Here is a 22,107-nt window from a genome sequence, read left to right as displayed (position 1 = left end):
ATAATTCACATAAAACAAACTTCTATAGTATCCATTAGGAGGGAAATTCTGAGTGTTTCATGCCTAAGATAAGTACACAAGACTGATAAAATGATCATTTGACTGCACCTACCGCATGACTAGTTCTGAAGGGAGGAGGCTCAACTGCATCAAAAAAAGTATCATTCTCAGCAACTGATAGAGTCTTGAACTTCTTTGATGCTTTTGTATGTGTCTGCAGAATAAAGTAGTATGGCTCAGCAGGTCAGTCGGGCAATTTCACAGAGAAATTTGAAATGTCAGCAAGTATTTTACCTGCATACGTGTAACAACTACCCAAATGGGATTTGTTAATAGCACATTTACGCACCTGCACAACGAAGGCAAAAAGTGCTTTAAGTGTGAAACCAAAAGAATCCTCAAGGCAAAGGATGTCAACATAAGAAAGATGCTGATGGAATCTCAAAAGAATCATTCTAGCATATTTAGCATTCATAACGAAAAGAAAGAAAATTACCCAGCCAGAGCAGCCACTACAAGTGATGAAAACATTCCAACTGATCCATCACCAATTCCTTTTCTCTTATGTTCAAGTGCAATAGCTTCAGCTTTATCCCTGAATATTTGATAGAAATAATAGTAAACACCCTGTATCATAAAAAGAAATGACAACCAGATAAGAAATTGCAAATCTAAACAAAACTGACCCATATTTCCACCATGCCAAATATCATAAGACTTATTATCAGCTACTAAACAAAGCTTTATCTTCTTAGTTTTGCTATTTTTTGACTAAAAAATAAACCAAAAAAAATTGCAATTACACTAACAATTGGTTAAAAAGAAATAAATAAACACACACACACAAATACCTGAGATGCAGCTGTGCCTACAAGAGACGGAGTTAATCCTCCATACAATCGTTCCCATCCTTCATTCTTTACAACCTACAAAATCATCCAATTAAAAAAAATAACAAACATCAAACGAACAGCTAAGAAGATATTTTTAACAGAGAGAAACCTGACACATTTGCTCTATAGTACCGAGCTTTCTCTGCTCCTTCTTTGGATCACGGTCTGTTTGCTGCCGCGTATTTACCTATAAAATTAAAGTCAAGGACAAAAAACAATTTCAAATTCATGCTAAAATCTTTTTTGTTTACGAGAAAGGGAAACAGGAATAGAATAATACAGTTTGGAGAGGATAGGTGATGAGCTGAGCGATGATCCCGCCGCCAGCACCGGCGAGACCATTGATCAAAGCGTCAGACATGTTAAACAAAGTCTCTCGAGAAAACTTAATAACGAAATCGAGCTTCTAATTTTCCCGAGAAAAGTGAGAGAAATGAAAATAAAAAAAAAGGATCAACGGAGATCTAATAGTAAAGAGAAAGAGAGTCGGAAGAAGCGAAGAAATGTGAAGAGAGAGAGAGAGATAGTGATGGGAGTCGCTTTCAGAAGTGTGGGTATATTATATGTAAAATTGAAGTTGTTTCGTTCAAGAAAGCAGCAAAAGCTGTAATGAGGTTGGTTGATGTTGCTGTTGTTGCACTTATTATAGTTTCGTCGTGTTTGTGTATTTTTCGCGACGGTACATCGTCGTCACCATTTCTAACGCTATCCTTTGTTTCCAAATCCCAAGAATCAGAATTAGAATCAGTTTTGTAACAATTTTATATCCTTTTTTTTTCTTTTATTTATTTCTGCTGCATTTTACATTTATGTGTTATTTTAGTTTCGAAAAAAGACGTTTGTATATTTCATAAACTCATTTTTTTTTGTGAAAAGTATAATTAATAATCAAGTTTGATATCCAAATTTTGAAGTTGAAATAAAGGTCAATTAGAAATATTATATTATTCCATTTCTCGATATATAATTTTTTATGAGTTTTAGTTTTATTGAAAAATAAAATTTCAATGGAATTTAATAAAGAGTTATACATAAATCAAGCAAAATCATCTTTGAACCTTCTTAATTATAGCATTAATAATTGATTAATTATTTTTAATTATTATATTTCTTACATATGAAATTTCGAATGACATTAATATCTTATATGTTAGACCATATTTTAATTTATTTTTCTTAAATTTTATACAAATTAATAAAAATTATTTCTTAAGGAAAAAAATAAGACTCTCATCAATAAATTTTAAAATATTTTATAATAAATCAAATACTAACAAGAAAAATCATCTATTTCTATTATATATATATATATATATATATATATATATACACCTGCCTCTAAATTTTATGAGAAAGGTTTATAAAGATATTCAATTTGTTAATTCTATTTATCCATATAATATTAGTGCTAATTTTATGTTGTAAAAATATAAATACATAATAGAAAAAGAATATATATTGAAAATTTATGGCTATTTTAACCAGGATCATAGAATTTGACAAAATTGGAAATCTATTTTACAGTTTAAAAAAAAAAAAAAGCTTGATTTTACCTTTTCTCTTTTTCTTTTTAACTTTAGGAAATCAGAGAGGACGGAGGACCAGTCGTCCATTAATGAAGAAAACTATTTTGTGGAAGAAAAAAACCCAACAAACATAGTCATTACGTTTGGTGAAACAATTTAAAGAAGAATTGCATTACAACTGAATCTCTTATAATTAGTGAATAAAATATTAAATATTAAAAATACTAATTTAGGGATAATTTTGTATTCTGTATTTTTTTTATATTATACTAATTATCGTTTCACATTTAAAATTATTTTTTTATTATATAATCATTAACTACTATTTATCTCTTGATTTTTGGTATGGTATTAGTTTGTTATTTTAATTAGGGCTCTTATTTCTTTCCTCCAAAGTCTAAATTGATATAAAATTTCAACTAAATTGGAAAATGCCTACATGGGCCTGCTGTACGTTAATAAAGCTGGTAATTTCATGGCTAGTAACGGCATCGCGTCTCCAGGTGGTCTCATGCGAGACAGTAATGGCAATTGAAAGTGGGGTTTTGCTTTGAAGATTGGGATTTGCTCTATTACTGATGCAGAAACATAGGATATCTACCAAGGTTTGATGGTGGGTTTGGACAAAGGGTTTCTAATGGTTTTGGTTGAGTATGTGTTTGTCAAATGCTTGATAAGGATTCTGCAGAAATAAGTTTGCATCCTGCCCTGGTTATGGGTATCAAAAACCTCATGAAGACTTCATGTTTATAGGGAGGCTAATTTATCTGCCGACTTCCTTGCTAATATGGCTGGTAATTTTGCACTTAGGCCTTCATGTTTTCGATGATCCTCCAGCCAGCATTGAGGATGTTTTATTCCAAGGTCTCGCTTTGTTTGTCCTTAGTGCTTAGGCACCTCTCTTTTGTACCAAAAAAAAAAAAAAACAAGACGCCATCTAAGCAATAACAACTCGGTAAAGCTCCACACTTGCAGAGGCTTGAGCAAAACTATAACCATTTTCAAATATATTAAACTTTTTGCCAGAGTACATAACCTTATTTGTAGACTTTGCCATAACAATTCCCAGATAAAAGAAAAGTCCAATTGCTTCACACTAATTGGTCATCATAATGTAAAGTAATCCTTTTCTCTTCTTTAACCTATTGAATTCCACAATTCAAGTCCGGTAATCTCCAATATTTTATAAAAACAGCTTAGGTCTAATAGAATTTAGAAATTCTAAACAAAAAAACAAAAAATTGAGAATTCCCTTTTGAATTCCCCTTTTCTGCATTAAGACTTCATTTGAAGTGCAAAATCCCCACATAAATTTTTTTTATAATGTTATACTGTACAAATACATCTATATGAATTTTAAACGAATTAGTCAAATGAGAGAAAAATAGGCATTTGACCATCACTTGAAATGATAAAATTCAAGACTAAACTAGCAGTTTTAACAAACAGGATTCTAAATACATGCAATGCACTCGCTCCGATTTATCAAAAGACCAAAATGATCAATCTCACTAAAGCATACAAATACCCAGATTACTGTAGTTCTTAGTCAGAACCAGAAATTTGCCATGACTGTTATCCGCAATTCATCGCATGGGATGGCCAGTATTGAAACATGGATGCAACATAGACAACCTGCTTCGTTTTCCCCAGAGACGCAGCATTGAAAACAAGCTACAACAACTAATTGAAGTGTTTAAGCACTAATATTATGTGTGGAGAAGACATAGATACTGATATTAAAGAATCACATTGGAACATAAATGGTAACAATAATAATTTTCCGTCAGGCAGATGAAGTATCTTTTATTTGAAAAAGAGAGTTGCTGATTCTATTTGCAAAAGAGTTGTTAATTCTCAAAAGATTTAGTCATATCAAAGAAAACATAGAAATATATAAACAAGTCTCAAGACTTCAACAATATGGGAGCTTACAAATATTTACCCCAAATAGCTTAAACTGAGCTGTGGATCAATGCTACAATTGCTTATGAAAGGCAACATGCGCCCTGGTGTTACACTATCTATCATTCTCCTTCTCTGTAAGAATTTATTATCAAATCACTTAAAAGTTATGCCAACACTAACCTAAAAAAGAATAAGAAAGGAACTTGCATTTGCCTAAACCCTAGAGCACACTCAAAAGAATCAGTGTCCCAAATGTCATTAGTCACCATCAGAGCCACATTAATAATCATTATTCATTTCTCCAATACCTCAGCCATTATCTACACTAGAGGAAGTCTTTCCAAAACCAAGTCTTATAGCTTATCAATTCACATTAATGATTTTCCACAATGTATATTTTCTTTCCCCTGTCTCCTTAACAATTAAAAAGAAATAAAAACAGCATACCAACAAGAGAGAATTTTAACATTGAACGTTCTTCAACACAGAAGGATAAACCAGACCATAGCAAAAAAAACTTTTACTGATCAAACATAATGGAAACAGACCAAATCAAACCACTGAATTTTGGTGGAGTCATGTGAATATAGGGTTTCCTTAAGACATGTCAATCAAAACCAAACTCATTAAACTGATTAACAATATGCTTCAAAACTCAGCTAGCTCATTTGGTTCAATTTTATTTTAATCTTTACTTATTTATCTCCTTTCTAAATACAACATCAGCTCTAAACTTACATGCCACCCACAGGCTGAATCACTCATAATGTCACAAATGACAGCAAGAAATTGGTATTAAGACTACGCATTGACAGTGAATGATAAGTCATTTGCTCATTGGAATAATATCCTATTAACAATAAACTTATTGAAGGTAAGTCCTCCACTTATCAATGACTTATTTTATAAAAGTAGGCGCATAGGCAAAAATCCTACCAGCAATTCATCCATTCACAATATCATTTGCTTATCAATATACGTTTGTACAACCAAAAACAAATTAACTGCAAGTAAATAATATTACTTGGTAGATTTTCCGTACATTTCGATTTCTCAGACAAACTCACAATATGTAAAATGATCTACCAACAAAATAATCATTTACTCACAGTAACCTTAATGTCAAACTTGTTGGGGTTGGTTAAATATATGGATCTGTTTTCTCCATTTGAAACAGTTCATGGCTGCACTATTAAAAAGATGTAAGGCCTTAATTCTATCCTGCTACTTCTCTACATGTTACCCCTAGATCTACTACTAACTTTATCTCCAACAACATGAATGTGATCAAACTTTATTGTCTCTTAAAAAAGATAATCACGTTCTAGAAATAAATATAACCATTTGCTTCATACGAGATAGAGTAAATATAACTGTTTACTCTATACTTTCGAGAGTAGAAGTAAAAAAACAATCCACATTTCCCATTAAGAGAAAAAAATACTTATTCTAGAAAAATAATTACCTTTTAAAAGAAGGAAACAAGTCAACACATATCTCTGTACAAGAGACAAATGACGCAGATACGGATGACTTCAGTTATTTATTACTAGTGATTCATTTGCCTTTTTTTCTAGATTTTCTTCTATATTTCGTTCGCAACATGTTCATATCAAGCTGATTACAATTAAATTTTCTTAACATGTAGTGCCATTTCAACACACTCAAAAAATTTTGTAGTGCCATTTCAACACACACTCAAAAAATTTAACCATAGTGGTCCTACGTTATACTAGCAAGAGGAAAATTCTAATTTTGACCCTGGGTCAAAAAATTTTATTTAATTTTTACTTATTAGAGAAGTGATTCTCATTGGAATAGTAAAGGCATGTGATAAAATAATATTGATCTTATATCATTTCTTATTATCGAGAAAATTTCTAATGGCTGTCAGTAGTTGTATTCTCACACAAGTCACACTAATAGCATACCTTCACTATTCCAATAAAATCCCTCATTTAATCTCCTTCTATCACTTTTCCCATTAGCCAATGACCACACTCAAGAATAAGGCCCTCAATACCTTCCATGTAAACTACACTAGCAGAATAATATATATTCTCTCCAAGACAACTATTTTAATCCTCCCATCATCTTTTTTACCGGCCAATACAGGTAATGTGGGCTTGACCCAACAAATTAAAGTTCTTCCTTATTAATTCCACAAATTTTCCATAAAAAGCATAAAAAAGGATATTTTCACTATGTTTATTTACATTTCCTTCAAACAGGTTGAAATGGAGAGCATAGGAAGCAATTTTGTGAAAGAGAGTGTCGGAAGTGATTGCGAGAAAGAGAGCATTGGAAGTGATTGCGACCAAGAGAGCATTGGAAGCGGTTTTACCAAAGAGACTGCCGACGATTACCATAAAGAGAGTATCGGAAGTAATTGTGAGGACGATTACGATTCAAGAATGTGGAAAAAGAAAACTGTATATGAAGATGACCGTGATATTGCTTTAATTCTATCCATTTTCCATGCTGAGGGGATAGACGACCCTATGATGAGTCCTATAACATATAGGACTTATAAGGTTGAATTTTGGGTTGAGATTGGAACCTTATGTATGACCCCAGAAGTGTACGGTCTACCAAATCCTGAATGGAACAAAAAATTCCGCATCCTATTGGAAAATCCTATGGATTGTAGGTTTTTGTATGTGGAGGTAATTAGGACTTGCTCAAAGATTGATCCAGGAACATCCACAGGCGAGGTGTTGGTGGGCAGGGTACGGCTCCCTTTGCCTGAACTGTCAACCAAAATTGAGGGGTCTTTTGAACTTGTGAGGCCTGAAGGTCCAGGTTGCAGGGTTCAGGGGCACATCAGACTAGCAATGGAACTAAGAAAGGTTAGAAAAGCATAACTAGTTTGTTAATCCTCCAGTCAGCATAACTAGTTTGTTAATCTTCAGTCATGCCTTCAGCAGCTTTAAGTATTTTTCTTACTTATTAGAAAGACATTTGTATTTTGTTTCGCAGTTTAATGATGACATCTATGCTCAGTTCCGTGTTTCACCTTACAGTGTTTTGCATTTCTTTTAATTTCCTTTATCATTTCTACTTATGTTCATCAACATGAACCCCTCAGTAGACAATTTCTTTTACCTGATCTAACAACTCAGCATAAACCCATTCGAGAATTTAAAATCAAACACGACGGAAACCCCGAGACTGGGAGGAATTATGGCTGAAATAGACCAAATAAGAGAAAGAAAGAAATATCATTCCCATTTATGACCTGTTTCTTGAAAAGAAATTAACACTATAAGATTGAAACTACAAAATAGACCTGAACATAATTAATTGAGAAATGAAAGCTAAATTATATATAAAAAAAAAAATCTGAAAAAAATTTGAAAACCTGAAGTTGTTGTTGCAACCAATATGTATCAGCATCGTTTTGCATCTTCGATTCCACTCCAAGCCCAAAACCTGATCCAAAGTTTTATCAAGTTAGCAACTGATTTAACATTCTCTCGAAAGAGAACGACACAAACACACCTGTCCGGTGTTTTTCCCCCAATAAGCGAACAAATTACGACATCACGTTTAACCTGTCCCTAAATACGAATAATCGTTTAATTCAGACGACTACGCATATGAAAAGGATTGTGTTCAACTGTTCTATATGGATAATGGTCTCGACTGGTCGTTTAATACTACGCAGATATGCCTTAGAGTAAAAAGACAAAAACAACCTCAAGGGTAAAACCGTCATCCTGTTGCCCAGTTACTCCTCCCAAATATCTCACTTCTCTGCATCTCTCTCTCTTTCTCTCTCTCTCTCCTAGTTCTTCTCTAGTTTTCTCTATCTCCTTATTCTGCGCGGCACATAAACCACCGGCGTAAATTAGCCTCCCCTCAAACCTCATGGCAACTTCCCGTCCACCGCCACCAAAACCGCTCGATCTCGATCTCACGATAGTCTCAGCCAAGCATCTCAAAAACGTCAACTGGAAAAATGGGGACCTCAAAGCCTATGCTGTCTTCTGGGTCGACCCAGACCGAAGACTTGCTACCAAATCAGACGATTCCGGCTCGACCCGACCCGTTTGGAACGAGCGATTTACTCTTCCACTCTCACTCCCCCTACATGATTCGTATTTCACCCTCGAGATCTTCCATTCCAAGCCCAGCGAAACACCGAAACCACTCGTCGGAACTCTCCGGGTCGGGTTGAAGGACTTATTCGACCCAGATGACTCGACCCGTATACGAACATTTGAGCTGACCCGACCTTCTGGTCGTCCTCAAGGTAAGATAAGGATAAAGATTGGTTTTAGAGAACGGCCTTTGCCGCCGCCGCCGCCACCCCCACAGGTACAAGATTATCATATTACTCCTCCACAAAGTTATTATTACAATACCGCCCCTATGCCACCAGCCCCGCGTGACTATAGGTATGGGACAGCATCACCACCACCACCACCACCATCGCTTCAGTACTCATCGTATCATCATGACACGTATACTGCACCATCTCCTTATTATTCGGGATACTACTCGGCCCCGCCGATGCCACCCAGGCCTTTATTTGACAGGAATAACAGCGGTTATAGTGGTGGGCCCTCTGCTCCTGTTGATTACTCTGTTTCTGCACCCGCGTCGCCGTATGATCAGAGACAGAGAGGAGTAGGAGGGAAAGCAGGGTTCGGGACAGGATTAGCTGTGGGTGCAATTGCTGGGGCTTTAGGTGGGATTGCAATAGAAGAAGGATTGAAATATGAAGAAGAGAAGATTGCTGAGAGAGTTGAGCATGACATTGCTGGTAGCCGTGATGATTATAGTGATTATCGCGTTGATTATTGAAGTTTGGTGAGGGATCTTTAACTAATATAAATTTATGTTTGTTTTGTTTTGTGGTTTTTAAGGTATATAAGTATGTGTATGTATAATCTATGTGGCAGTATTTGGGATGTCAAGATTTTAGTATTACTTGGTATATTTGAAGCATCAATAAAAACTTTGTTCTGCTACTTTTGGCGTTGATATGAGTGTTAGCTTATGTGTATCCTAACTCTACTTCATGTATCCTAACTGCTAATAATCTATGTATTTGTTTTACTGTTTTGTTTTGGCTTACTTAATTGGTTGCTTACTATCTTAAAGTGTTTAGCTTAGCTGTTTTTTTTTTCGAAAATCTGTGCTCCTATCTTTGTCCTCTTGTTGACCTCAAATTCTTTCTCCTTCAGATGTTTTATCATTTTTTCTTGTGCTCTTTTAGTGGTTGGGAAGTCTAAACATGCAAGAATTCAAGTCAGGCTTTGTTTGGATTCAGGACTTAAAATTCATGGAAATAAGAAACTAGGTTTTTCATTCTATTTTAACTTGCTTATCATGCATATGAAACCGATGAAATTCAAGAGCAATTTTGGAATAAAAAAACTTGGATAGCATCTCTCATTCATTAAAATAAGGATTTGGCAAAATAAGAGGTGGGTGTTTTAGAATCCATCACTTTGATAGATTTTGGTAGATAATGTTCATGGATTTTGTCATTTGATTCACATCCAAGCACTGGATTTTACAAAATCCCTTGTCAAGATCTCTCAAACCGAATATTACCTCAGTTGCTTCTGTTTAGAATTCAATTCTTTCAACTTTAAGAAAAAAGGCATTTTGAAAGAAATGAAATCATGCAACACATGATATGATCCTGTAAGGATTCAATTGATCTTGGATAGGTTCATTCCAAACAAGGTTTTAAAGTTTTAATTTTATGAACTTGTAGTGTTTCTTTTCCCATTTACTGATTGGTATAAATAAGAACAATAATGCGGTGTTCATGAGGGAGCTACTAATTAAAAGTTTAAAAGTGTACCAGTAGCTTAGTTTCTTAGAAGCTGAAAACTGGAAGAATAGGAAGTTCATTTGAAAAAAGGTTTTTAGGTGTTATCTGGTTGAGCATGGTAATTGTTTGTTCTTTACTGTTATTTAAGTTATTGATATGGATTATTGCAGTATAATGAATTCTCATTGTACCTAGGGCAGAACCTGAACACTGAACACAAAGGTATTTTTCAGTAGTGATGAACTCCCTCTCTCTCTCTCTCTCTCTCTCTCTCTCTCTCGGGAGCGTACACTCACAAGTTAAAGTTTAACAAGCATGTGCTCGGTCGAACTTTTATATTAAGTTTCTTTGATTAAGAGAACTTTGTTATTTATATGTGGTAAGGAGTCTATGGGAAATAACAACCTTGGACAATGGAGTGGCAAAAATAGCAGTAAAAAACTAAATGTGTAGAAGTGAGGTGGTTGATTTATTTTCTTCAAGGCCTAGGAAAACTTATTATTCATACTCTTTGGGTTACTGCTTCATGCCCATTGTCATGTCATTTAAAACTTTGAAAAGAGGGACAGCAATGGGAATTGGTTGATTGTCACTGTTTATGCTATTTGCCATATCAGAATCCCCCGCCACTCACTTTTTCTATAGCTGAATGTCACTAAAAAGTTTATTTGCATATATAGGTAATGGAGCTAATGGGCTGCTGCTTTTCTAGTTTACAGGCATAATCAGTAATTTTAGTTCCTTAGAAGCTGAAAGTGCTTTTCCAGTTTACATGCATAATCAGTAATTTTAGTTCCTTAGAAGCTGAAAGTGTATAGAGTAGAACTAATTTAGCTTATTGGGAGGTGAAAGTGTACGTAAGTAAGTTGGAAGAGCACCCAGTTCACTAAACCGAAGTGGGTACTTCTCGATGTCTGGTTGGATGGTCCTTGCGTACAGATCTTGATAAGTGCGTATACTCTTCCTAGTGATGGTTATTCTCCTTTTCCTTCCTTCTACCACTTCCTCTCTTGATGGTATTGTGCTCTCCTTTTCAAAAATTATGTCCCAATTGTTTTGTTTTGCAAGTTTAGCTCTTACTAAATACTCTTGTCATTGGGATGCATAGTGCAGCAGGTCCGTTAATTTTTATTATGAATTATAAGAACTGATCCTATCAGGCGATTAATGCCATATGTGATTTTACCCACTGAGCCGTTTCGAAATAGGTTTGGACATAATTGGTGAAATCCATTGTACACTTTGAACGAACTTTACTTATTCACATTAGCAGTGAGCGATATCATTACAAACTGAAAATGGGATTAGATAAGAACCACGAAGGAATGTACTTGTAAAAATCAAGGTAGCTGCAAACAGCCAACCTAACACAAGAGTTCCAATTTGAACTGTCTAAACCCATGTAGAACTTGGGTTGGAAACTGTGACAACTAATTCATCAGTATATAAGATTATACGACAGCAAGCGGTCCAAATTCTGAAAAGAGACGCAAAAAAGAAAAGAAAAATAACAGACATCATCTTAAGTAGAAATTTTATTATACCCTCACCTCAACTTTTCTTTCAAATATAACATAAGTTCTTTGAAATGACCCGAACATTTGAAACAAAAGAAAAATACCATCTCACAAATGCTACTATATATATCTAGATTAGGGAAGACATATGCAGGAGTTAGCACCTCATAGGCTCACAAGATAAACCAATGCGTACAAATGCAATGAAATCGATGACTTAATCAAACTCAAATGAGGGCTTAGTAAGAAGGAAAGACCAACGGAGTCCTAACCTGTACTCCTCATATCTGTACACCTGTGATAGTAAAGCTAGGAGTTTCCTGTTCTGCCATACTCCATTCTCTTCGCAAGGGAAGAAAGTCAGATTAGGGCAATTATCTTTCTCTAGATAAACCAACTTCGGAAATGCATCTTGTAGTTCCTTCCAATGCATACTCAATTCAGGCAAGGATTTCAGACATAGTATCTTAACATTCCACTTATGACACTCATCCTCAGCTTGATTCAGGCCTTGGAGATTCCCTCCACTGATGTATAGTTTTTCAAGGTACTTGAGTTTGCTAGGCATTAGCCACGAAGGAGCTTCAGTTCCTGGAAAAAACTGGAGATCTAGTTTCTCCAAAGTCTTGGGAAGTTTAGGACTCAAAGCCATAATTGACTCTTCGTTAACTAAAGTCAAGGCTCTATTCAGCTGGTCATTCTTTCGTCCAAATGCATTTGATCTACTCAATCCTTTCAAGGCACTCGGCCTCGTCAATTGTTTGGCATCAGATGTCCCAGCCCAAATAATTGTTAGCTTTTGGAGCGACTTACAATCCTGGAGGGCATCCAGCTCTTTGGCCGTAGGGAAATCCCTTTTAGTTGTGCTGATGCTCAATTTCCTCAGATAAGATAATCTCGATAAATCAGAAAGAGAACCTGCACCCTTCATTTTCTTATCGGTAACTACAAAACCTTTGAGGACTTGAAGTTGCCAGAGCAATTCTATCCCTTTGGGCATGCGATCTAGCAAGTAGCACTCAGAAATGTCAAGATGTGTGAGGTTTCGGAGTGATCCTATCGAGTCTGGAAGTGCCTCCAAGTTATGGCATGCTTTAAGATCCAAAGTTCTCAGATTTATAAGCTTGGTAACATCATTAGGAAGCCTTTCAATTCTAGAGACACCTTGAAGGCTGAGAGACGTGAGATGCCTCATATTCTTCAATCCCTTCAGAAATTTGGTGTCCTCTACTTCAATGTGACTTGTAGGATCGGCGCACCTTCCCAGGCAAAGAACTTTAACATTTCTCATCTTCAAGAACCACTTCACTTTGAAGTCTGGAAAACGGTCACTGATATTGAACAAAGTGATAAGTTTTTCCGGATTCAAACTCATTATTATATCCCGAGAATTTCCTTCTGCATTTTCTACCATAATAGCTCTTCCACAAGATAAGAAATCCCCCGTGGGATTCCATGTTGAATTAAAATTGAAAAACCCAAGTTTTTCTGCCAGGAAAACTACTGCAAAACGGATCAGTGCATGCATCCTAAATCCAACCAATCTCTGCTGCTCGATAACAGGTTGAATGTAGTCCTTCTTGAAAAATACGCTCAAAATTTCATCAGCAGTATCATCATAGTTATTAACTGCAGGGAAGATGAAGCCCTCTCCCACCCACCAATACATTAGCATCCTTTTGCTTACAACGGCGCCTTCAGGGAACACAGAAAAGCACAACAAACAGTGCTGATAGCTTGGCGTAAGGCGCTCAAAAGTTTCCTCAAAATATTCTAAAGCGGACCAACCCCGAAATTGTTGATAAGCTTCCAATTGAAGCAACACATCAAATAGATCTCGCACATTACGGACACTCCTGACACCATTACCATGGCTACCCAAGTTCATTTTTTGTGGGTATGGGATGTGATGTTTCAACCTCATTATAATCTCAGTGACTGTCAGGACATTGGTTTGGATTTCCTTTGCTCTTAAGGCACTGATGCTATTAGGATTCTGCATTAAAATGCCCAAATCAAGATTTAGTTTTTGTCCCTGTTGCCGAAGAGCATCGAATTGCATCCTGACTTTAAGTAGCAAATCTTGGAGATTGCCAGATGCATTTCTGATATAAATTAGATCCGCAACCCATTTAGTCATCTGATCAGGCCACTGTTGATACTCGATGTTAGTGTTGCTGCTGCTGCTAGCATGATTGTTGTCCTGGCTTATGGTGGCGGTGGTGCTACTGGCAGTTGGCAGAGATGAAGTAATCAAAGCCTTGGCGGTTGAGAAGAGACTAATCAAAATTTGGATGGAGTCGATAATGTGCGAAGTGGTCAGGGCATCATTGGCACTACTTGATTCTGCAAAAGCTACCCCATCAATCGGTGAGGACATGACTGCTGTGGAAGACCAGATTAATTGACTGATGAAAGTGAAGCAATGAGGAGATGTGTGGTGGTGATGAAGGAAAGACTGAAAAGACTTTTAGCACACAGAAGTTAGTTCTACGGGTTGATTTATTGGAAGGAATTCTTCGTCAAAATTGGAGGTAGAAAGCGTGTCAAGATTTGTCTTCGTCAACTCAAACAGATGGCTTCTCATGAAATTGATTTCGTTTTTCCCCCAATAATGCATATGATAATGATATTACAATTGAGTTGTTTGTATATGATATTCAATTTACGCTCACAATGATAATGAAAAAAGAAAAACACCTAAATATCTTGGAATTAGAGATTTAGAGGGTCCACCACCAAAATTTAATCTCAAAATTCAGGCCATGATTAGAAAAAGGGGCTTACTGGTTTGTCAATGGAATCATATTTCTCACTCTCGCCAAAAGAAAAAGGGTAAAACTAAAAATAGGACTCCATTAATGGCGATGTGTGCATTTCCTCTTCCTCCTCTTTAAAGAATAATGTTTTCATTTTCATAAAAATCAAATTAAACGATGTATAATTGCTATTTATATCTATATTACTTTTATGTATTCTATTAAATATATAATAATAACAAACTAAATATTATTATTTTTTCTAATAACAATTAAAAATGATTCTCGTTCTATACCGAACCGGACAACTTTTATACTCTCAACTGCACTCGAGCGTTTTACCTTTTTGTCATGTGGGCTGAGTAGAAAGGAAAGACCAACGGAGTCCTAATGCCAATGATCGCTGTGGTAGCATTTCCGAGTTCAGCCATATTCCATTCTCATCGCAAGGGAAGAAAGTCAGATTCGGGCAGTCAACTTTCTCCAAATAAATCAACTCTGGAAAAGTACTTTGCACTTCTCTCCAATGCATACTCAACTCGGTCGAGAATTTCAGACGTAGTATCATAACATTCCACTTAGGACCCTCGTCCCCAGCTTCATTCAGAAATTGGAGTTTCCCTCCTCTGATATATAGTTTTTCAAGGGACTCGAGTTTGCTAGGCATTAGCCAAGAAGGAGCTTCAGTCTCTGGGAAACACTGCAGATCCAGTTTCTTCAAGTGCACAGGAAGTTTAGGACCCCCTGAAGCCATTGACTCTCTGCCTATCACAGTTGAGGCTCTATTCAGCCGGTTGTTCTTTCGTGCAAATGCAAATGATCTATTCAGTCTTTTCAAGCCACTTGACCTTACCACTGGCTTGGCGTCAGATGTCCCAGCCCACACAATTGTTAGTTTTTGAAGTGATATGCAGCCCTGGAGAGCATCCAGCTCTTCAGCCGTAGGGAAATCCCTTTTAGTTGCATTGATGCTCAATTTCCTCAGCTGTAATAATCTCGATAAATCAGAAATAGAACCTGCACCTCTCATTTTCTTGTCAGTAACTACAAAACCTTTAAGGACTTCAAGTTGCGAGAGCAATTCTATCCCTTTGGGCATGCGATCTAGCAAGTAGCATTCGGAAATGTCAAGGTGTGCGAGGTTTCGGAGTGACCCTATCGAGTCTGGAAGTGCCTCCAAGTTATGGCATGCTTTAAGATCCAAAGTTCTCAGATTTATAAGCTTGGTGACATTGTCAGGGAGCCTGCAAACTCTAGAGACACCTTGAAGGCTGAGAAACTCAAGATGCTTCATATTCTTCAAACCGTTGAGGAATTTGGTGTCCTCTACTTCAATGTGACTCGTAGTATTCTCCTCCCACCTTCCTAAGCAAAGAACTTTAATATTTCTCATTTTTAAGAACCATTTCACTTCCAAATCTGGAAAACGGTCACTGATATTAATTAAAGTGATCAGCTTTTCCGGATTCAAACTCATTACCATATCCCGGGAATTTCCCTCTTCATTTTCCACCAAAACAGCTCTTCCACAAAATAAGAAATCCCCTGTGGGATTCCATGTTGAATCAAAACTGAAAAACCCAAGTTTCTCAGCCAGGAAAATCACTGCAAAACGGATCAGTGCATGCATCCTGAATCCAATCAATCGCTGCTCCTTGAGAACAGGTTGAATATAGCCCTCTTCCGAGAATTTGATCAATACATAATCAGTCATGTTACGAAGTGCAAGGTCGATGAAGCCCTCTCCAAGCCACCAATACATTAGCATCCTTCTGCTTACAACGGCACCTTCCGGGAAGACAGAAAAGCACAATAAACAATGCTGACATTTTTGAGGAAGGCGCTCAAATTTCTCCTCAAAATGTTCTAGAGTTGACCAACCTCGAAATTGTTGATAAGCTTCCAATTCAAGTAACACATTAAGCAGATTGCGAACATTACGGACAGTCTTGACACCACGACCATGACTACCCAAGTCCATTTTTTGCGGATATGGGAGATGATGTTTCAGCTTCATTATCATTTCAGAGACTATCATACCATTGGTTTGGATTTCCTTTGCTCTTAAGGTACTAATGCTATCAGGGTCCTGCATTACATTGCTCAAATCGCGATTCATTAATTGTCCCTGTTGCCAAAGAGTATCGAATTGAATCCTGACTTTAAGTAGTAAATCTTGGTAATTGCCAATTGCACTTCTAATATAAATTAGATCTGCTTCCCATTTAGTCATCTGATCATGCAATTGCCGATAGTTGATGTTAGTATTACTTCTTCTACCAGCATGATCGCTGTTGTGGCTTGTGGTGCTATTGGCAGTTGCAAGAGATAAAAGAATTAAAGCCTTGGCACTGGAGAAGAGACTAATCAAATTTTGGATGTATTCGGTGATTTGGGAAGTGTTCAAGGCATCATTAATTGAGGATGTAACTGTAGCAAATTAAGGAGACGGATGTTAAACTCAAAAACCTTTTGGAAGATCAGGAAACTATCTTATTTCCATAATTATAGTAATTAAGTTATTTTATAGATTGAAAGTGAATAAGAAAAATATCATTAATTATGATTAAGAGGGAGAATACAGGATTAAAAAAAGTAATATGATACAAAAGTTTGAGCCATTAGATATAGTAGAAATCAATTGATGAAAGTCACAGGAAGACATAGCTACGAGTCCAGTACAATTGAGCTAATAGTTACAGGAACACATCAAACATTAGAACTCAAGAGAAAACCAAGAGAAAAGAACAGCCTCTGAACATTTCCAGAAAAATCACAACTTTTTGGATATGGTTTTGATAGGCAATTAAGGTAAGTTCTATAAGTTATGCGGTTATCATGCTCAAAAAAACCAGACACAGGATGCTTATCCGAACTTCATTAGCAATCAAATCCAACACTAACCTCATTCAGAAACACTAATACTACTCAACCACTAATACCCATTATCTGAACTTCCAAGTCAACTCTTGTTCGAGAAAAAAAAAAAAAACATCCAAGTCAACTATCAATATATGTTTTTAAGGAGATTCAGATACGAACCTGGAGTTAATGGTTGATTCCACATTTCCACTGACTTGAAAATTGAAAGCTCAAAAAGAGCGAGTTCTCCGCCTGTTAGGGAAGCACACTGTCACTGTCACTTTTCTTGAAATGTTATCTTTATTTGTCCCTGTCCTTTTCATTTTCCATATTTTTACCGGACCCTGAACAGTAATGATTAGGGTCTGATAAGTTTCTTCTTAATTTTCCATTTGGGTTTGGGCTACGAATCTCCAATCTCAGATGAAGAAGCTTTTGCATTTTGATGCTTTTAATGGGCCAGCGTCAAGAAATGTTGGAGTTCGATTGAAGCTTAGTAGCAGTAAGGATGTCATGGTTATTTTGATTTCATTTTTTCCTTAATTATCATATGATAGGAATGCAACTTATCATCTACTGATAATTATACTAATAAAAAAGTAGTATGAAACTAATGCTTAGTTTAGTAGTAATTTCACAAATTCTTTAACAAAAGGAAAAAGAGAAAAAAGAAAAGAGAGAAAGAAAAAAAGATATCGTGATTGATAATTTCAGTGATTAAAATTAATGATGATGAGATTAGGAGCTTTGACTCTTCTAGTTTCTATCTACTAATGTTATAGATCATTTCATACATTTAAAATATATAAAAAAAATTAATCTAATTAATATTGGTATTTATTTGAATTCATTGTAATGGAATCTCTTGTTTACATCTTCTCATACTAATATTTTCAGACAATTTATGCTGAAATTATATACTGGGATTAGTGGCAATTATTTTATATTTTTAGCCTTCACTTATGACTTAGACTTGTTTATAAGTTCGATATTTTTATTGGGTCAAGGGTGTTACTGTAGCAATTTTTTAGAGGGAAGGACTCATTTGTATTTTTCCATCTTTTTCTCTCTCCCTGTCACCATTTCTTCTTCCTTTTCCCTCACCCCCCCATTTCTGCCGCTGCAGCCTCCTCTTTTTTCCCCTCCCTCGGCGGCGACGTCACTTTCTCCTCCTCTCTTGGCCGTCGGCGATTTTGGAGGAAAGAAACCCCCCTCCTTGCTGCCGCTGCAAGTGCAGCCCGTAGTCTTGTCATAAATTTTTAAGTATCCATTGATCCAAAAAAACAATTGCAATCCACTCAATTATCCAAATAAATAAATACATCTTAGTTTATAATTATAATTGTAATTATAAGCATAATTAAGAATATACAAATATAAATCTCAGTGGAATAATAAAATTTTCTTTTAATATTGTTGAATTGTATTGATAGAATAATGTAATTTACAATGCAATAATAATTATGTTTTTATTATTAATTTTAATATCCTTAAATGAGTTAAATTGAAAGATAATAGTCAACAAAATGCTTTTATTAATTTTGAATGGAAAATAAACATGAAATTGAGAAGTAACTACCTAAAGCAAAAAGGCTTACTATTTTCTCTAGTATTCTTTTTAGAAGTTATTAAAGATAAAAAAGAGAGAGATTTTATTAATAACAACACAAATTCTTTCTTTTATTCTATAAGTTCTTATTCTCCATTTTTATTCTTCAAAAAGAAAGAAGTTTAAAGAATAATTCGGGTCTTTGATCAGAATTCATCTCTCTTTTATTTATGTCTTTAGTTTTTTATTTTAATAATTTTAGATTTTATAAATTTAATTTAGTTCCAAAGGCATTTCATTATTGTGATTTTTTTTTAATTAAGTATGTCTTCTTTTGATATTTTCTTTTATGAAAATTTTATTGTCTTTCTTTATAGAAGTCGCCTTTTTTTATGGAAGTTTTATTATTTTCTTCAATGGAAATTTGGATAATTTAGATGAAAAAAAACTATAAAAAAAGACTCATAGAATGGAGATATTTCAAAAATTTGTTACCCTGATTGAAAAACTCTGATCAAATAATTTATTTTTTTCATTAGTGTATTTTTTTATTTTTTTATAATGATGTAATTTTATATTAAGATTTACAAATCTATTTTTACGAATGACAACCATAATGATTCTCTTCAAATAAATTGCTCAAGCAAAAGTAGAAATTCATGCAACAATTTTCAAATAATTAGCAGTAAAATTAAGATAATTAACAAAATTTTGCAGGTTGAAACTGGAATGGACGGTTATGGTTCCAGTTGAGAAACCACCAGCTCTAAACTGGTTCCCCTCAGCTCCAAACTGGTTCGAGCACGGTTTTGAATTTGAGCGTTCCAGTCTGGTTTTGAGTCCGAGCTGTCCCGTCGCTAGGCCAAGATTCTGCAGGAATAGGAAAGGAAATCTTTTCTCCTTTTTTCATAAGATGTACAAAAATAAAGACAGAAATTTCACCATTAGCGCAAAAATGGGAAGAAAAATGATTCTCCGTCCCCACCCACCCCGTTGCTATCTGTTGCCATGCCTGCACAGTGCATTCATATCAATCAAAAGTTAGTGGTGCAGCTACATTACAAGAAGTAGCAAGGTGGAGTTTTCTGTGTCAAAAAAACAAATAGTCAATGAATTTTATTGGGGTTAGCTAGGTAGGGTGCACGATAGCAAGCCTGTAGCTAGTTGGAGAGTGGCTCTTGGTTACTGCAATATAGACTGTGAAATGAATCAAATATGTGCTTGTATATATGTAAAGAAAACAAGGTTAAATGAATGGAGCAAATAAAGATATGCATGCTTAAATGTATAGCTTTGTTCATTGCTTTCATAGGGGTGATGGTACCTATTTATAAATGCATTAATAATGAGTTACCCATTGAGTCATTACAATCCACTTGTTTAATTCAATAACCACCTGTTCATGATTTTTACATAATGCCCATTTAGCTGATATCTAGGTTAGAATGATGCATTAGGTATTAAAAATGTAATCATTAAATTTGACCCATAATCTCTTATTCATGAATAATTAGAAAATTGAGTAAATAGTATTAATTAATCCATGTAGGTGATAAGTCAAAATTTGTTTTAGGAGAAATATAGATATTTTATTATTAAAGATTAATAAATACATTTTGATATAAAAGATAAAAATAAATATTTAAGAATAAATATCTAAAATCAAGAAATACATATAAAAAGATTTACTCCAAATAATCATCAATTGTGTTGACGAAATAATATATTGCAATTTTGTAAAAAAACACTCCACTCGATGGCATTAAGCCACATATCGATTTTATAAGTAGAGCAATAACTCAACACTCATATAATAGAATACCATAAAACTTCTATAGAATGATAACTCAATACTCCTATAATGGAGAACCATAAAATTTTACAAAAAAAATAGTAATATTTATTTATTAAAATTATTAATAACAAAAAAAAAAAAGCAATCACCCCCAATAAAAATATCCAAAGTAGGAAAAAAAATAAAATTTTGAAGAGAAATAAGAAAAAAAAATATTATGCCTAATAGTTCAAGGAAAAAAGAGTTAAATGCTTATGTTTTGAAAATTTCAGTCATTCTAATTTTGGCAAATTCAAAAAAATTTTATATTAATTCTAGCTATTTCTATCATTGTCAAAATTAAGTGAGATGGTATATGAGCTAGTGTCCAACATGTAATGCCATCTCAATTGTCATGACGTGTCATATCATTAAATTTGGTAGAATATATGGTATTATAGAATATGTGCCTCACTATGCAAATGTTTTGATTTAACCATTTTAAGATTCGTAGTATTAGACATGACAGGCAAATCCTCTATCTGTGCAACTTTATTATTATATTTCCTTTATAGGGTTTATTTCTATAATTGGAATATTAAAATGGCTTAATTAGACAGCATAATCCATCATTATCAGTATAATTTATCAAGTTACCAACATAAAAAGAGGCTTTTCTTTAGCACCATAGCAACTAGCATTATGGTTGGTAATGCCCCACGTATCCTTTGAAGCACACTGAAAAAGGGACAATTAAGTGCACTCTCTACAATGATATAGAATTTTGACTAGTGCAGCATAATATTTATGTCAAAGGAGTGGAGGTAGCTTTGCAAGAGGGTTGTATAAATATTATTACTATTATTATTATTATCTAATAATTCTTTTTCCTAACCCTAAAAAACAATAGTCTTCGAAAAGGGACAATTCTGTGATGATTGTATGTGGACTATTGCAACATTAATTTATTCAAAAGTGGTGGAGCTCACTTTGCAGTATAGTAGTACATATACATATCTAAATTTGTCTTATGCTTGTTCTCCACAATCTAGGTTATCACTTTTCTTATATAGTTTGAAATTCTTGTTTGATGGTAAGAAATAGAAAAATAAATTAATTTTTATTTATTTTTGTGTAATTATTTAATTTAATTTTATTTTATTTTATTTTTTAAAAAAATAAAAAGACTTCAGACAAACCATTTCAAAAATGGGGTTTAATATATGATAAACAACATATTACAAAAGCAAAAATATTGCTTATTGTACTTTTCTAGGATGAAAAAGGCCTTGCTTTTGTCTTGTAAAGATTACCCTTTTGGTAATTTGAAATCAATAATATCTCTATACATCCTCAATCTCAATAGGGTTCTATCCCTATCTCTTAATTATTCTAGGATTTACTTGATATGTGATGTTTGACAATTACAAGTTAGACAATTGTCCATTACATGACATACAATTTGTGGCCAATGAAAGTATTAACTTGTAAACTGTAGTGTTGGATGGGGCTTCTTCTTACCCCTTTC

General features: G+C 34.7%; 5 protein-coding genes and 1 long non-coding RNA gene across 7 annotated transcripts in view; 2 read left to right on the top strand and 4 right to left on the bottom strand.

Annotated features, from left to right (window-relative positions):
* LOC8262751 (peroxisomal nicotinamide adenine dinucleotide carrier) overlaps positions 1–1,638 on the bottom strand; it is a 5,707-nt gene extending 4,069 nt beyond the window's left edge. Inside the window, exons 1-6 of the mRNA XM_002526808.4 lie at positions 1,174–1,638; positions 1,003–1,080; positions 852–926; positions 497–627; positions 295–349; positions 113–214 (exon numbers count right to left, since the gene is read on the bottom strand). Of these exons, the coding sequence (XP_002526854.1) occupies positions 113–214; positions 295–349; positions 497–627; positions 852–926; positions 1,003–1,080; positions 1,174–1,254 (522 nt within the window). The 5' untranslated portion in view covers positions 1,255–1,638. The remainder of the gene's footprint in view (positions 1–112; positions 215–294; positions 350–496; positions 628–851; positions 927–1,002; positions 1,081–1,173) is intronic.
* Positions 1,639–3,705: 2,067 nt separating this feature from the next.
* LOC112536131 lies at positions 3,706–8,010 on the bottom strand. Of its 2 annotated transcripts, XR_007216360.1 has the most exons (3): positions 7,829–8,010; positions 7,689–7,759; positions 3,706–4,459 (listed from the first exon to the last, which is right to left on the bottom strand). It is a non-coding gene; the product is annotated as an uncharacterized LOC112536131 (long non-coding RNA). The 2 variants fall into 2 exon arrangements; XR_007216359.1 differs by lacking the exon at positions 7,829–8,010 and having other exon boundaries at positions 7,689–7,822.
* Positions 6,231–7,263, top strand: LOC8262752. The gene has a single exon (XM_048375759.1). It carries the CDS (start codon positions 6,532–6,534, stop codon positions 7,189–7,191), a length of 660 nt encoding a protein of 219 aa, XP_048231716.1. The 5' UTR covers positions 6,231–6,531; the 3' UTR covers positions 7,192–7,263.
* Positions 8,011–8,056: 46 nt separating the features above from the next.
* On the top strand, positions 8,057–9,303 carry LOC8270430 (protein SRC2 homolog). The gene has a single exon (XM_002526810.4). It carries the CDS (start codon positions 8,198–8,200, stop codon positions 9,134–9,136), a length of 939 nt encoding a protein of 312 aa, XP_002526856.1. The 5' UTR covers positions 8,057–8,197; the 3' UTR covers positions 9,137–9,303.
* Positions 9,304–11,635: 2,332 nt separating this feature from the next.
* Positions 11,636–14,712, bottom strand: LOC8270431 (disease resistance RPP13-like protein 4). Its single transcript, XM_002526811.4, has one exon. It carries the CDS (start codon positions 14,013–14,015, stop codon positions 11,853–11,855), a length of 2,163 nt encoding a protein of 720 aa, XP_002526857.2. The 5' UTR covers positions 14,016–14,712; the 3' UTR covers positions 11,636–11,852.
* On the bottom strand, positions 13,846–17,797 carry LOC8270432 (disease resistance RPP13-like protein 4). Its single transcript, XM_048375758.1, has 3 exons — positions 17,437–17,797; positions 14,737–16,824; positions 13,846–13,981 (listed from the first exon to the last, which is right to left on the bottom strand). The coding sequence occupies exons 1-2, from the start codon at positions 17,459–17,461 to the stop codon at positions 14,744–14,746; spliced, it is 2,106 nt and encodes a 701-aa protein (XP_048231715.1). The 5' UTR covers positions 17,462–17,797; the 3' UTR covers positions 13,846–13,981; positions 14,737–14,743.
* Positions 17,798–22,107: the final 4,310 nt, after the last annotated feature.

This window comes from Ricinus communis, chromosome 6, assembly GCF_019578655.1.
Source record: "Ricinus communis isolate WT05 ecotype wild-type chromosome 6, ASM1957865v1, whole genome shotgun sequence".
NCBI classification, from domain to species: Eukaryota; Viridiplantae; Streptophyta; class Magnoliopsida; order Malpighiales; family Euphorbiaceae; genus Ricinus; species Ricinus communis.
The sequence above is the reverse complement of the archived record's forward strand: the minus strand, read 5'-3'. Positions and strand labels throughout refer to the sequence as shown.